The 17,277-nt window shown below is 43.4% G+C and overlaps 1 protein-coding gene across 2 annotated transcripts in view; it reads left to right on the top strand.

The window, feature by feature from the left end:
• KCNQ3 (potassium voltage-gated channel subfamily Q member 3) overlaps positions 1-17,277 on the top strand; it is a 354,914-nt gene that overhangs the window by 320,495 nt on the left and 17,142 nt on the right. For both annotated transcript variants that reach the window (XM_021666885.2, XM_021666886.2), the window contains exons 10-12: positions 13,831-14,033; positions 14,974-15,076; positions 17,141-17,272. In XM_021666885.2, coding sequence (XP_021522560.2) covers positions 13,831-14,033; positions 14,974-15,076; positions 17,141-17,272 — 438 coding nt within the window. The remainder of the gene's footprint in view (positions 1-13,830; positions 14,034-14,973; positions 15,077-17,140; positions 17,273-17,277) is intronic.

The raw sequence follows: 17,277 nt of genomic DNA, 5'->3' as shown, positions 1-17,277 counted from the left end.
TACAATGGATGCATGATCTCAGCCCTTGTCTTCCCTCAGCCAGGAGGTCTTATCTCACATCTTATATATTCACTTCCTTTGGAAGCCTGCCTAATGTCACCTCCCAAGAGAGATTTTCCCTGACCTCTGCCCATGCCCTTGTCTCTATCCCCATGATCTTATGATGATTACCTATTACATATATTAAGTCAGTTGCCTCCAAGGGGCTAATCTCTGTCTGTTTTATTCACTGCATTATCTCTTACACCTGAAACAGTGCATGGAACACAGCCTGACACATGGTTGATTTCCGGTAGATGTTAATTTAGTGAGGCAGTGGATGGATGAATGGATGGATGGATGGACTCATTATTCTACAAGTGTCATAGTGTTCCACCCAAATTAAACTGAGGGAGGTGTACTGGTTCACATAGCCAGCTATCAGAGAGGGTGAAAACCCTAAAGAAACAAGGAATAGGACCCCAGGATTTTCTTTGTCTCTTCTCTCTGCTTCTCTTTTTGTGATAATTTTACTCTCTCAGCTGACTTTCTCCATATCAGTGAGCTGTGGATGCGAACAGCTCCAAAATCACATGTATTTTCCCTGTCTTCTGTCCATCTATCCTTCACCCAACACCAGTTTTTTAAATCCCAGAGAAGCATTCAGATTGACCCAGTTTGGGTCACATATTCACATCCTGGACAATCTCTACCCCTTAAAGCGTAAAATCTGTTACTGTCTAAGCTCTGGACCAGATTTTCCCCTGTTAGAGTGGGTGGGTGCTGGTGTGAGATACTATGCTTAGCAGCCCCCATTAAAGTCACATGGGTGAAGTGGGAGATGCAGTTGCTGAAAAGAATAGGGTCCTTTTTTTTTCCCCAAAGAATGAGGAATGAAACATCAAGCAGACAAAAAATGATAATTGTTTATTACAGGCATAAATTCTACCTGTAAGTTTTCAAATTCCTAATAATAGTATTGCATTAAAGAACATGAACAGCTAACCATATTAAGCCTGGCATTTTGTGTTAGGATAATCATTTTGAACATCAATAATAACTATTCAGTAGACATGCAACAGTGCTGATAATTATGGACATCTTTTTGATAGAAACTGGCATTTTAAAAATTCTAAAAATAGATAACTGTGTTGACAACAATTGCTTGTCTAAGCCCAATGGTTCACTCTGTATTTTCTACCAATTCAATCTGAACAGCAGCTTTTGGGAGTCTTCTTCTCTGTATCCATATTTTGAAAGGGAGAAAAATCTGTCCCAGGTACCATCTTTATTGCCTATGTGGTGATTATGTCTTTCCCATTACAGAGTGGTCAAATTTAGTAGTCATGCTTTGGATCAAAGAATTCAACAATAACTTACAAAGAATGCTGACTGCTTCCCTAGTATAGTTCTAAGCACAGCTCATCTTCACAGCCACTCTAAGTGACAGATACTATTTTTAATCCCCATTTTATAGATAAGAAACTGAGGTCAGATAGATAAGTGACTTGCAGAAGGTCACACAGCTAGAAGGTATCCAGAGCAAGGCTTGGATCCAGCTGGTCTAGCTCTGTAGTTCGTGGTCCCTATCACTATGCTCCTTCTTCCAGCCATCAGGAACAGTTACCTCCTCAGTCACTGCAGGTGTCCCTTTTGCTTGTTTCGTTTTCTCCTACCCTTTCTTGGCTCACATAGCTGAAGTCCCTGTCACAGGAGGAGGCTATAGAGGCAAGAAAAGGCAGAGACAGGATTATCTGTGGTGTAAAAGAACATCGGGTCAAACATTACAATTCACACTTTGCCTTCTGCCTGTGACATCAGCCACATGAAATTTATCTCACAGTCATGAATCATGTTGGCAATCAAACAGCTTCCGTGATCCAGAATCAATGACTACTAAAGGTAAACATGAATTTAGAGCTCAATCAATCCAATCCCCTAATTTTACTGATGAGGAAATTGTTAACCAGAGCAAAACAAAGGCTTGAACACAACCTGTAGCTATTAGTATTTTCTCCTGCCATCCAGACCCAGCAACATTAGCCCCGGCTGCAGAGTAGCTGAGATGCAGAGGTGAGATTTGGATCAATTTTATGTAACCTCAGAGGGATCCCAGATATGTTCTGAAGGCTTAGTCTCAATTTTCCTCTTGGGATAATGGGGTGTTGGGGGTTATGTATAATATCCCCTCCCCTCTGAATTATGAACCAATTGAGAAATAGACCTAGAAGTCCAAAAAGGATTAAAATACAGGTTATAAGACACCACATATTCTCACTTGTAAGTGGGAGTTGAACAATGAGAACACATGGGCACAGGGAGGGGAACATCACACAACAGGGCTTATCGGTGGATGGGGGGGCAAGGGGAGAGAGAGCATTAGGAGAAACACCTAATGCATGCAGGGCTTAAAACCCAGATGATGGGTTGATAAGTTCAGCAGTCCACCATGGCACATGTATACCTATGTAACAAACCTGCATGTTCTGCGCATATATCCAGGAATTTAAAGTAAAAATAAAAATAAAATAAAACACAGGTTACATTTTCTGGGTAAAGCAATATTGGATCTGGGGACAACACTTCTCACCAAGTGTGTCCTTGGAAACAGCACAGGGACCAAGCAGACACTCTCCCAGCCAGCCGCAGGGCACTGAAAGCTAGAGAGAGAAAGACCTTATCTGAACACTGGCATTTAATACAGAACTCTCCCAATCAAGAAACATGGGAAAACGGCTGCTGCACACACCATAACCCAGCTGGGTAATTCACCTCCTTCCATGGAGAGAAGCTAGTAGAGCTATCAGCTTCTTCCCAATTCTTCTGAGAGTGTGGACGTTCCATTTTTGTTACTTCAAAAATAGGGAAAAATGGTCCTCCATATGGTGAATGTGGCCTTCTCTCTACCTATGGGCAGGGCATCCCTTACGACACAAGAATGTGTCTCAGCTCCCTGACTTGGCTTCATCAGTCCGAAAACAGGACATTCACTAAGTACATTCACCAAGCCCTCATTTGCTATTAGCTTTCTACAGCAGCCATAACAAATTGCCACAAAATGGGTAAACTTAGAGCAACAGAAATTTATCCTCTCACAGCTCTGGAAGCTAGAAGTCTAGAATCAAATTGTTGCCTGCCCATGTTCCCTCCAAAGGCTCTAGACAAGAGTCCTTCCTTGCCTCTTCCTAGCTTCAGGTAGTACATGTGATTCTTGGGCTTTAACCCATTCCTCCAGTCTCTTCCTCCCGCTTCACATGGCTTTTTTTCTTCTGAGTTTGTCTGTGTCCCAAATCTCCCTCTCCTTTCTCTTATAAAGACAACAGTCATTGGATTAAGGGCCCACCTTAATTCAGTATGCCCTCATCTTTATTTGATTACATCAGCAAAGACCCTATTTCCAAATAAGATCACATTCCCAAGTATTGGGTTAGGGATAGAACATGTTTTTGCAAGGCAACACAATTTAACCTGCTATGTTTGCCATAGGTTGCACATGGTGGGAAGCTGTCTCAGCAGATCCAGGATACATGACCTTGAGATAGATATTTATGAATTATTTAGATTTTATTATACCCCTACACCAATGGGGACCCTAGGGATTAGCAAGAGGAATCAACTCACACAGGGGCTGGGATTTGAACCTGTGTCTGCCTGGATTCCTCCAGATCTGTGGTCATTTCTTCTCTTTAACTAGGGACTAAAAATAACCAGGGTGTATAATTAGGAGGTAGTCACAGCCATAGAGACTGAGGACAGAGTCCAGAGTTAGATTACTAGACTTCAAAACCTGGCTTCTTTTGTAATTAGCTGTGTGCTCCTGGCAACTTATGCAGCCTCCATGTCTCCATGTTCTTATCTGCGAAGTGGAGATCATAATAGTACTGACCTCATGGACTGGTTGGAGTCACACATATCATACCTAGAAGAGAGCTCAGCATGTAGCAAATGCTCACTAGAGATCCGTGCTGATTAACTGGTGTATTAGTCACACATGATATTTAGGTAAATGGAGAAAACATTTATTAGGAGACCAGCAGAGAATAATATGTTGCTCTCCACATTCATATCAGTGTCTCTGGAGTACCAGCTGCAAATGTTCTGGAATCATGCTTATAGATCCTCCAACTCACTGAATTAGAGGGAACCAAATAGGCCTTTGAGTTCAGCAGAACTAACTTTGCAAAGCTGTTTAACTGAGAGAGAATCCAATTAACACATCAGTTATTTCAAAATCACGATATTGTTTCTTCCAGCCCAGCGGTCAGTCCAGTCACATTCGTGCCTCCTCCCTGCTTTATCTGTCCTTCCCCTTCCCCAGAATAGCCAGCCCCTTGAGAACCACCTACCACCTGGGCCTAAGGTCTCTTATCTCTAGAAGGCAGAGATTGCTCTAGGTGATTTCCAAGCCACTTTAGGTCCTCTGTGCTATGAGATTGTGGCCACAGTAGTAGAATTGGAACCATGTTGTTTTGCCACATTAGACACTGTGAGTTACAGATTACTTTTTAAAATGTTATCTATGTGATTCTGGGCACATTACAAACCTCACTATGCTTCAGTTTCCTCATCTATATAATGGTTATAATAAGGGTACCTATCACCTAGGGCTGCGGTAAGGATTGCATGCTTAGAATAGAGCCTGGCCCATGGTAAGTATTATTTAAGGGATTGCTCTTACCATCATTGTTATCCTGATTTGCACTCATATTTCCAGGGTTATTTCCATATGGTGTAGAGCTACTTTAGGAGTCAGATCAACCTAGATTTGAAGCCTGGCTTTGCAACACTTTTCTCCTTCTTTCCACCCATTCTTCCTTCCCTCTATCCTCTGCCTTCCCTAACGTAAACACTGAGCATTAAGAGCTCTGCTTTTTGTCAGCCCTGAAGTCTCAGGAAATGATGACTCATATTCTAATGGAAAAGGCCCGCACAGTCTGATGGTAGGAACCGATGTGTCAGCCTAAAATAACAATGTAATGTGGGGGTGCTGGTAGGGAGGTGTTAGAGACACAGGGGCAGAGGAAACAGGCACAAGGGAAGGAAAGTCTAAGCTCTACCTGAAACAAGAGAACAGGAGAGAATCCACTGAGGACCTTTCTTTTGGCCTCTCAAAGGCTTCATAGATTTACACTGAGCTGAAGAAAGAATTAAGGTCCTAATTTTGTTCCTTCCGTCTTTTATCCTTTCTTCCTTCCAGCCTTGGGTGCCTAGGCCTGTGATCTTTTCTCTAGCCACCTGATTCTGTTGTAGGAAAAAAACCCTTGTTCTTGTCACACGACCAGGAAAGATTGGCACGTGGACACTTTGAAGGGTGAGGAGATTATGGAATTTACTAGGAAAAAGGAAAAAACCACACAGCAAAATAAGAATGGTTCCGGTTAATAGGCCCCTATCTCACAGATAGAATCTCAAGTCACGACCCAGGCACAGGAAAGGCCAGGCTCCTCCGGGCAGCAAGTGGCAAGAACTTCATGTGGCCCCACCTATCCTCCCAGTGGGCAGGCCAGTTGGAGATTCTCTGGGACCTTCCCCCTTATCTGCCTCCACATCTATCAATTCTATAAGAGAAATCTCTAGAAATATCAATTGATAAGATCGGTTAAGAAGCACACCCATATCCCAAGGAAAATGCACAAAAACCCTAAGTGAACAGTGAATCTTTGTTTCTAGCTACAAAATAATAAATTCCTCAGTAGAGAAATAAAGTTTATGGTCAAAGTTCTCCAGTAAAACAGAAGCAATGGAATTTATAAAGGTGTATTACACGAGATTTATTATGGGAATTGGCTCACATGATTATGGAGGCTGAGAAATCTCACAGTCTGGAGTCCACAAGCTGGAGAACCAGGGAAGCCAGCCATGTAATTCAGTTCAAGTCCAAATGCCTGAGAACCAAGAGCTCTAAGGTGTAAGTCCTGAGTTTAAAGGCCTGAGAACCAGGAGTTCCAGTCTCCAAGGGCAAGAGAATATGAATGTCCCAGCTCAAGCAAAAAGAGTGAACTCACCCTTCTTCCATCCTTTTAATCTATTTGGGCCCTCAAAGGATTAGATGATGCCCATCCACTTTGGTGAAGGCTGATCTTTTCTCAGTCTATTGATTCAACTGCTAATCTCCTCCACCCTCACAGACATACAGAAGTAATGTTTTATCAACTATGAGGATGCCTTGGCCCAGTCAAGTTGACAAAATTAACCATCACACAATGGAAAAGAGTTATTCGGTTTTCCCAGCTCTACCATGAACAGAGTGAAATGTGTAAAGAAATCGCCATCATCTTCTTCAATGTTGATGCCATTTAAGGAAGGCCTGTCAAGTTCCAGGCCCCTTTTGGCCACTTCGCATTTATTATCATCTCATCTCCAGTTAGCATCTCCCATATTATTTTAAAGAATAAAATATTTTAAGAAACAAGCACAGACAGCAACTTTCATTTATAATCTTTTTTTAGAGAGAAAAATAGGACACCAAACCCTCAAAAGTTTGGCATGTAGAAGGTGACAGGTGTCTATTACCTGTCTGCTTTCTCTGTCTGTCTCAGGATAGACCATGGTGCTAGGAAGCCTTCTAAAAGTCTTCTGAAAGGAGACTGCAGATCTGTGTTAGTCCCCACGCTGTCCATATAAAGAGATGAAAGGATGAAAGAATGAAAGAGAGATGGCCTTGACTCCTATAAGCGGGATTGGCTGTTCTGTGCTGGGCTTTCAGTCTATACCATCGTATTGAGCATTCATATTGAAATGACACAAGACAGATGAACGCTTTCTTCAAAATACTCTTTTTTGGCTCTAGTGACACTACTTCCATTCATCCATCAAACATATATCCATCATCCATCCATCATCCATGCACTCATCTTCATCCATCCATTCATCTGTCCATCATCCATTCACTTATCCATCCATCCATCCACTATTCAGTGAATATTTATTAAGACATTCCTGTGTACCAGAAACCATTAGAGAGTCTGGGAATATAGCAATGAATGAGAAAGGCAGAGTCCCCCAACTGCTTACTTGACAGGATGCCTCTCAGTCTTCCTAAAAGTAACATGTCCCAAACTCCACTTTTGATTTTTCTCCCCACACTTGCTTGTTCCAAGTCCTGCCCAACTCGAAAAAAAAAAATAGCTTATAATGATGGTTCTAATAAGGGTACCTATGTGGTTGAACAACTTATTTGTGCAACCAGAAACCAGGAATGGTTCTTTATCAGTCTTTTTTCCTCAAAGCCCATATAGAACTCATCAGGAAAGAACATTGGTGTTCTAGTCCAAAATCAATGTCAAAGTTCACCTTACCCTACCCACTGCAATCACCCTACTCCACAGCAGCAGCATCTTTTGCCTGGATATCTTCAGTGACTTCCTTTTCAGTCTCTCTTTTTTGTTTTTGCTTCCCATCAACCCATTCTCCACCAAAAGCCCGTTGTGTTCTTTTAATTTTTCTAAAAAATTGTATTCATATACACATAACATAAAATGTTCTATCTTAACCATTTTTAAAAGTACAGATCTCGGCCAGGCACAGTGGCTCCCACCTGTAATCCCAGCACTTTGGGAGGCCGAGGCGGGTGGATCACCTGAGGCCAAGAGTTCCACACTAACCTGGGAAACATGGCAAAACCCTGTCTCTACTAAAAATACAAAAATTGGCTGGGCGTGGTGGCGGGTGCCTGTAATCCCAGCTCCTCAGGAGGCTGAGGCAGGAGAATCACTTGAAACAGGGAGGCAGAGGTTGCAGTGAGTCAAGATGGTACCACTGCATTCTAGCCTGGGCGACAGAGTATAGTATGACCCTGTCAAAAAAAAAGTACAGGTCTGTAGTATCTGATACATTCACATTGCTGTGCAACCAGTCTCCAGAACGTTTTACTTTGTAAAACTAAAACTTCATTCCTATTAAACAATGTCGCCCCTGTTCCCTGCCCCCAGCCCTGGAAACTACCATTCTGCTTTCTGTTTTTATGAGTTTGACCACACTAGATACCCCATATAGTGGAATCATATCGTATTTGTCTTTTCATAAAGGGCTTATTTTACTTAGTGTAATGTTCTCAAGGTTTATTTACATTGCAACATGTGTCAGGATTTCTTTCCATTTTAATACCAAATGGTATCCCATTGCATGTCCATTCATTTTTTTACCTGCTTATCCACTGATGGACAACATTCGGGTTGCTTCCACCTTTTAGCTGTTGTAAATAATGCTGCAGTGAACAGGTATGTGTTTTTAAAAATGGAACTTCATATACTTTCTCCTCAAAAATTTGTGTGGGGTGCCAGGTATACTTAGAATAAAATAGAAACTCCTACTTTCTATTTCTGTTTAAATTCTATTTCCATTTCTAAAATCTCTGACTTATCTGGCCTCTGATCTCATCAGGTGCCACCCCACCTCTCACTTAGAATGTTTTGGCCACATGCCCTCCCTTTGGTGCCACAGTCCAGTCCCCATGCCCCTTGCACCTGCATGCAGTTCTTCTGCCTGGAAAGCCCTCACCCCCGTTGCTTGAAATCCAGCTTCTCCTGGAAACCATAATTCTCAGCAAACTAACACAAGAACAGAAAACCAAACACTGCCTGTCATGTTCTCACTCATAAGTGGGAGTTGAACAATGAGAACTCATTGACACAGGGAAGGGAACATCACACACCGGGGTCTGTCGGTGGGTAGGGGGCTAGGGGAGGGATAGCATTAGGAGAAAAATACCTAATGTAGATGATGGGTCGATACGTGCAGCAAACCATCATAGCACATGTATACCTATGTAACAAACCTGTGCATTATGTACATATATCCCAAAACTTAAAGTATAATTAAGAAAGGAAAAAGGAAAGAAGGAAAGAAAGAAAGAGAGAGAGGGAGACAGGGAGGGAGGGAGGGAGAGAGAGAGAGAAAGAAAAGAAAGAAAGAAGAAAGAAAGAAAGAAAGGAAGAAAGAAAGAGAAAAGAAAAGAAGTGAAAGAGAAAGAAAAGAAAATAAACAAACCCAGCATCTCGCCCTTCAGATCTCAGCTTCTGTTTGTGGACCACCATCATCTTAATTCTGGATTACCGAAGTTGGTTTTCCAATTCATCTTCCCATCCACTCGAGATACATTCCCGAGCCACCCTACCTGTCAGTCTCTCTTTGTTCTTCATTACCACATTCTCTCAGTTTCCTTGTCAGATTTCTAGCAATGAATGTGTCTGTTTACTTACTGTATGTCTTCTTAACTTTGTCATAAGCTCACTAGAGACTGAAAACCGCATCTGTTTTAATCACCAATATACGTTCAGCAATTTACCAGGAGCCTGGGATTTACAAGGTGTGGAACACATTTTTGTTGAATGAATAAATAATAATAGCTTAGTTTTACAGACAAAATTGTAACTGAGCAGAGATTTGAACTCAGTTCTCTTACTCCAAAGTCCAAGCTCTTTCCACTATACAGCACTCCCTTTCTTAGCTGAGGTTAGATGCATTTTATTAATCAGAAGATTGAATATTGTATTACTTCCTTCATTCATTCAACATTGTAATAATACTCTCAGTGCTTGCAACGTGCCAGACACTGCACTAGATCCTGGTTATACAAATTGAACATGGTAGTTTCTGGCCCAAAAGCTTACCTTTTAGTTTTTCAACCTTAGCACTGTTGATATTTGTGACAGATAATTATTTATTGTTGTGGGATGTTTACCAGCATCTCTGGCTTCTTCCCACTAGATGGCAATAGTGCTCCCCATTATTATATCAGCAGTAGTGACAACCAAATGTCTCCAGCCATTGCCAAATGTTCCTTGGCAGGGGTGTCAAAATCACCCTTAATTGAGAACCACTGATTTAGTAGGGGAGTCCCTATTAAGTCAACTGTTGCCCTGCAATGGACGAGCGCCATGGATGAGGAAAGCCTGAAGTGGACTAGGGGCACAGGGAATGGATGTCTAATGGATCTCAGTCACCACTATATTGAACATCCAGTTGTGCTGACAAGTGAGCCTTGGGGCGGATGCTTGTGCCACATTTTAGGCAAAACTAAGAGTCATTTAGATGAGGAAAGGGATGAAGGTTTTCCCAGGTAGAGTTCACAGCACATGCTAAACACTGAATGTGAAGAAACTACACGGAGTTGAACATGGCTGAAGTTCTCCACGCTGATACCTGAAGGAGGAGCCCAGGACAAGAGCCTCATCGTCCAGGATAGAACAACCTTGATTTTACTTGTCCATGCCCAGTCCATCTATCTGCAGTTTTTACAATTCATGTTTGGAAATTGTTTGCCTGCACTTAACAAATCAAGAGCCCCAGCTTTCGAAACAAATCTGATGTCAGCTCCGGGGAAGGCTCTTCTTGCAAGCTCTGCAGTGCCCTCCTAGAACAACACCTTAATTAAGCACTGGAAATCCATACAGAGTAGAGCAGAGATGGGTTTTGAGTTTCATCAGTGAACTTTGCCTTGCATTTGATTATCCATTGGAGTCTTGGATTTCAGGCAACACAATTAAGAAGTAAGCTGATCATCCACTTTGCTGGAGGAAGAATTCCATAAGCCTCTTAGGTGGAATGACCATGAGTGATTCTGAGCTGAGACTTCTGACTTTGTTCCATGCATCTGGATTCCTAACACCATCTAAACTGTCATCTGTGACCAGTGGGGTTTTAAGTGAATGTAGCCAAAGCAATCCAGACTGTTTTAGGTTGCAGTGAAGCATTTAAATCCCTAGCATGCAAATCCTAAATCCCAGCACAGATAGAACCAAGAGAGTCCTCTCATTATCTTCCTTATATTCAACAATTATACTGAAATTTCAATTCAAGGAAAAGTGGCTGCTATTAACTTTGTCTTGCTTAGGGTTAGGGTTAGGGTTAGGGTTAGGGTTAGGATTAACCTGGAATTAAGCTCCTCATATACTTATTTCCTACGGAAGTGGAGTGCAGTGACAATGTTGAACATTTTCAGACTAGCATTAAGAAGTACTGTGAAATGGTATCTAAATCTCTCAAACTCATCTCAGTTCATTTAAGCAAACAAACAAAAACCCAAACCTTTATTTGTGGCCCAGGGAATTGTATCCATCCTTCTCACACACATCGTCGGCCTTCTGCTGCCTCTGTGGGAAAAGGATTACTTACCGAGGTAATGATGACAGCCAGCATCTATTGAGCGCTTCCTGAATCTCAGCTGGCTGAGCCCTTGACATGCATTATCTCATTTAACCCTTAAACATCTATGAAAGGCAGGAACTTATGGTCATCATTTTGCCCATGAGGAAGCTGGAGACCAGAAAGCATAAGTGATGTGTCCTAGGTCACATGGTTTGTCGGGATGCTTCCCCCAGGCTGGTTTTGCCCATGATCTTAGTTGCTGTACTGAACTTACAGATGTTCTGAGCAGGGAAATGTGCTGTGTTCAAAGATAGCCAGGCAGAGTGTTTGCCTAGCTAGCGTTACATAGTCCAGCGGGGCAAGCAGGCACGGAGATGTACTGTCTCCATATAGTACAGTGCCGGAAAGCCTTCAGTGTGTGTTCAGCTCAGTTCCTGCTTCATCCACTATTTTTAGCCCACAGGCTCTGATATATTCTCTGTCCTATTAGTCATTTATCTAGTAGCAGCCAGGAAAGCAATTCCAAAAATGTTGACTTCAGTTCAAGGAAGATGGAGCTGGCTGAGCATTGGAGTTTTTCTAAATTTATCCTGGGCTGGTTATTAATGGAGTTCCTCAATCAAACTGCTGGAACAGTGCTGGGTGAGAGAGAACAGATCCAGAGGAAGTCAGGAATAACAACCGCTCGCTGCTCATTCATACACGCATTCATTCATTCACTCATTTGTTTTTTCAAAGATTTCTTAATGCCTTCTATATGCTGGACCGTAGGCAAGAAATGTTACCGAAATTATCGTGTGTAATACTCCCTAGCCCTCTGGGAAGCAGGTGATGTTAGGCCCCCATGACAGATGAGGACCTGGTGTTCAGAAAGCACAGGGTGATTATGTGGCAGGAGGAATGCTCACTCCTCTTTCAGTAGCGTCAACACCATGACCTCCACACTGCACCCAGCTGCAAAGATAGCAGCTGCTTCTGGCAGGAGCACATGACTATCCTAACCAGACATACTCTTCAGAAAACACGAAGTGATTGCAAACCCGTGCAGAGCTGATTTGATCACCCATATTCATTCACTGTCTCATTTATTTCATGAGTACATGAGTGCTGCATGCCTCCTGTGTGCCAAGCTCTGTGTGGGGTAAGGGAGCGGAAGATGCTGCTGGGTGCAAGCTTACTGCTGGGTGAAAACATGCAATGTGGGTCTCTCTGGAAGTACCACAAAAAGGACTTATCCTTCGTGCTCACGAGGTTAAGGGGGTAAAAGCCAAGAAATAGAAGAAATTAACATGTATAGAGCACCTGCTATGTGTCACGCTCTATAACAAATCCTGGACAAACATCATCTCATAGCAACCAGATAAAGCAGGGAATGCTTATCCCTACTTTACAGACAAGGTAACTGAGGCTCAAAAAGGTAATAGATTTGACCAAGGGCAGCCAGATGGGAAAAGTGGACTTGGGCTTAAGTCAAGGTGCAACTGGCTTTTTGCACCAGGACAACTTTTTTTTTTTCTTTGAGATGGAGTTTTCCTCTTGTTCCCCAGGCTGGAGTACAATGGCATGATCTCGGCTCACTGCAACCTCCGCCTCCCGGGTTCAAGCAATTATCCTGCCTCAGCCTCCCAAGTAGCTGGGATTACAAGCATGTGCCACCATGCCTGGCTAATTTTGTATTTTTAGTAGAGATGGGGTTTCTCCATGTTGGTCAAGCTGGTCTCGAATTCCCAACCTCGGGTGATCCACCTGCCTGAGTCTCCCAAAGTGCTGGGATTACAGGCATGAGCCACCACGTCCAGTGTAGGGCAATTTTATATTGGTGTTATTAACCATTTTCTTTGTACCAGGAACTCTTCTAGCAGTACTGTGAAGCCCATGGACCCCTTCTCAGAATAATGGTTTTGAATCTATAAACAAAATGTAATATTCAGTTACAAAAGAAGCTGATTATATGGAAACAGCATTATCAAAATGTTTAAAATTTTGAGATGTAGTCATATATGTGCATTTTTGTGATGAACCTAGTGGCAGGCTGAATACCACCATAATTTTGAAGCCATCATGAGCATAAATACTGTCTTGAAATAACAGGATATAAAATTATCTGTGATTACTGTTGTGGAAAGTCACAGGCATTTAGGGTATTACTGGAATTTGTTGCCTACATTCATAATGGTAAGAGACGCTAAAGTTTAGTAAGAAGTTAGGAAATTAAAAAGGTGCTTTTCCCCATCCAAACTCATGGACTGCCAAATTCTGTCCATGAGGGTCTGTTTGTGGACACCAAAGTAACAGTGCTGCTTTACGTCGTTTGTGTTGTCAGGTTTCTTTCAAGGAGGAATCCTTTGATAACGATTTTTCTGTGTAAATCACTATCTGAGCACCATGGGATGTTACACAGGAGAGGCAGGAAGTTATTGATGCAGGGAACGGGCATGGGGAAAGATGAATCTCTGTAGCATGCTAGGATGAGCTGGGCAATTTATAGCCTACATCTCCTGTAAGCTGCATTTAAGCATATGAGAAAATTGACATTCGGAGAGGTTAAAAAGCTTGCCCACGGTGTAAGAACTAGCAAACTGTGGAGCTAGGATTGGAACCACACCCTGTCAAGTTCCAAGCTGCTGAGTCAGATTCAGCACTGTGAAATGCACAGTCCCCACTCCTCCTTGGAGGAGCATGTGTGAGTCTTTATGGAGGGATGGGAAATTGTAAGAGCCTGCACTGAAGGAGGAAAATTGTTCACTTTTGCTTATTTTGTAGCCAAAAGCTGGGTCTCTTGGATCGGGTTCGCCTTTCTAATCCTCGTGGTAGCAATACTAAAGGAAAGCTATTTACCCCTCTGAATGTAGATGCCATAGAAGAAAGTCCTTCTAAAGAACCAAAGCCTGTTGGCTTAAACAATAAAGAGCGTTTCCGCACGGCCTTCCGCATGAAAGCCTACGCTTTCTGGCAGAGTTCTGAAGGTAATGCCTTTTTTTCTCCCTCCCTGTCTCCACTGCTTCCTCACCCAAGTCCACTTCCTTCCTCACCACCCCTACTTAAGAACCTTTGCACCCCCAAAGTAGCTCTCTCCCGTCCTTCCACAAACCAGCTTCTTGCTTACCTTTCTCCTCCTGTCCCTTGGGCTGAGGAATGGTCATGTATTCCCAGGAGTCTGGGCAGGAGGCTCCCAAGTGAGGAGCCTGGAAACCTGTCACCTTGGTTTCTAAGGGTGCCCCCGCCCCATGAGTAAATCGTTATGGAGGTCAACTTGAAGGATGGGGAGGTGCCAGGTGCAAAGCGATCTGGAGACCAGCACATGGGAAGAGGTGGCAGAAAGCACTGTAGAAGCCACAGCCTCATGTGCCTCTTTTACTTAATACAAAGGGAGGACAAGCAGAAAAGCCTGTATCCTCAGTGTCCGAGCCCACCCAGGCCCTCAACCCTCTCTGTATCATACATTTCTCTCCAAGACCTCTGAGGCTTGTGCGGCTCAGAAAGTGACCTCCTCAAGGTCACCAGGACAGAGATTGACAGAGCAGAAGTCCCAGCTGAGGTCTGTCTGGCCGCAAGGCCTGCACAGTGTGTGTCCTTTGCTGGCTTCTGGCTCTGGGGTCCCCTTGGGAGCTGCAGGGTCCACTCGGGAGCTGCAGAGCTCACTTCTCCTCCCTGCTAGGCTTTTCCCCCACCACCAGCCGTGAGCTGAACACACTTTTGACTTGGACTTCTGGATAATAGAATGAGGGTGCCAGGAAAGGCTGAACAGCATCACAACTGGAGAATACTGTGGAGTCTCACAATGTGGAAACAAAGACTCTGGGGATTGACGCATCCAGACGCTTGGAAGGCTTTGACTGAACAGTGGGGTCCCCAAGGCTTTTCCAGGGCTGTAGCCTGCCGTTGATATGCGTGTCTCTCTCCCAGATGCCGGGACAGGCGACCCCATGGCAGAAGACAGGGGCTATGGGAATGAGTTCCCCATCGAAGACATGATTCCCACCCTGAAGACTGCCATCAGAGCTGTCAGGTAATGTCCCCTCGGCACCACCTGTGCCTGTGTGCCTCCCCAGCTCCTGCTCAACTCCCACAGGACGGGGCTTATAATAACGTTCTCTTGTACTTTAGGAAGAGGGGAAAGAAGCCCCTCCACTAACCCCGAGTCAGGTCCCAGGAGTATACAAATACTATATGCCGCCCCAAGAAAAATGATCCAGACTTTAGCAAGCCATGATGGGTGACTCTGGGGTGCCTGCCTTGTTATAAACATGCCCCACACCCCCCGACAGTATTTCCACCTGCTCTGTTCTGCTCTGCCTGTAACCACCATGTATTGGAAAGGGTGTCAGGGTGGAGGGTTTTCTTCCTTTAAGGCTTCTTGCTTAAAATGGTTTTTCTTCTGCCTAACTTCATCCATATAGTTCTTTTTAAGTAGTTCGCATTTTTAACAAGATAATAAATTATAGTTTTTTTCATGTATCAGCAGAGACCATAATCCATCCCAGCTATTTTTGTTTTGCTTCAGAATTCTGCAAGAAAGTGAAAAAGTAGGCTACTACTGAAACTTTATCAGCATGTCAGCGCTTTATAAAGGTAGCAGTGAATTCTAGAAACCAAGGTGAATTCAACTGATCGTGGTATTTTCAGCAAGATTCCCAGTCTAATAGATAGGGAAGCACAGTAGTGCTATAATGTATAGACCTCAGCGAAGCCTTGGATGTGGATTTTCCTGACACCTTTAGGTAGGATATGACGAAAGTGTGGTTGTATGAAAGCATAGCTATCTGGATTTCTAACTAGCTGAAAGCCCTTATCAAAAGAAAACAGGTTAAGGAACCTGAGTTGGCCTGGAGGGAGATCTCTGCTGGGATACTGCATGGTCTGGTCTCTGCCCTCCTCTTTTAGCATTTTCACTGATGTCTTAATTCAGAGGTCATCACACTTTCCTGTAAAGGATCAAATAGTAAATGTTTTAGGCTTTGTGGTCCATAGGTCTCTGCTGCAAGTGTTCAGCTCTATCATTATAGCACAAAAGCCACCATAGACAGTGCATAAAGGAATGGGTGTGGCTGAGTTGCAGTAAAAACTTATCATCAAAAACAGGCAGTGGGCCAGAGTTGGCCTGTGAGCCTTAGTTTACAGACTCTCACCTGTATAGAACTATTTAAAGAGAAGGCTTATAAAATGGCACAAAGTTGGGAAGGATGGCAAGCAGATTAGATAGTGTCATAATCAATATATCAAAATAATGTCTGGAGGTTGAAGCCCCAAGCTATGACAAACAAAATGAACTTTGAATGCACCATAAAAAAGACTTGTGCAAGTACCAGATGGAAAGGCCTGGGATGGGCTGTGACCTCCAGACACTGACCTGTGATTAGGGGTTTGAATTGACTCTGTGCTCAGCAGGAGTTAACTTTACGATGAGGCTCTCAAGGAACACTACCCATCAGGGGGTGATTTGATTGCTTTCCAGGGAGGAACCAATAAAGTATGGAGGTGAGGCTTTGATTTCATCCACCAGTTCTGAGTGCCCCACTTTATAAAGAATCTGGGAAAACTCAAAGAACAGAGCTAGCTTTTCTTTTCTAGGAGCTCCCAAGCAAAAGAATTAAAGAGGCTGTTGAGGATGAGCTACCTCAGCTGTCCTCAAACGGAAAGCAGTGTGACAGTGATTAAGAGCACCAGCCTTGTCAGCACCCTACCTGGGTTTGAGGACCAGCTCTGCCCTTATTAGCTATGTGGCCCCAGGACAATGCTGAAGCTCTGAATCACAATCATATCCATAAATGGATCTGTTATCAGGATTGTTCATAAAGCACTAAGCTCACAGTCTGGCTGCTCAATACATACTAGCTGTTATTGATACTATGATTTGCTTATTATTCAAATGATTGAAGGGAGTAGTCCTGATGGAGACGTACTAACTCTGTGTAGTTCCAAGGGGTAGAACCAGAACCAAAAGTTGGAAGCTCTTCCAGCGGCTGTTTTCTCTTCGGTTCTTTTCTCCCCCGCCCCTGAGTTTGCTAGCCTTGTGTTACAGCTTCCTGCGCTCTCCACCCATGATGCAAAATGCCTCTGCTTTGCCTTGCAGAATTCTACAATTCCGTCTCTATAAAAAAAAATTCAAGGAGACTCTGAGGCCTTACGACGTGAAAGATGTGATTGAGCAGTATTCTGCAGGGCATCTCGACATGCTTTCCAGGATAAAGTACCTTCAGACGAGGTGAG

This window comes from Aotus nancymaae, unplaced genomic scaffold (genome assembly GCF_030222135.1).
Source record: "Aotus nancymaae isolate 86718 unplaced genomic scaffold, 86718_ANA_hifiasm-v0.15.2.pri h1tg000036l, whole genome shotgun sequence".
NCBI classification, from domain to species: domain Eukaryota; kingdom Metazoa; phylum Chordata; class Mammalia; order Primates; family Aotidae; genus Aotus; species Aotus nancymaae.
The sequence above is the reverse complement of the archived record's forward strand: the minus strand, read 5'-3'. Positions and strand labels throughout refer to the sequence as shown.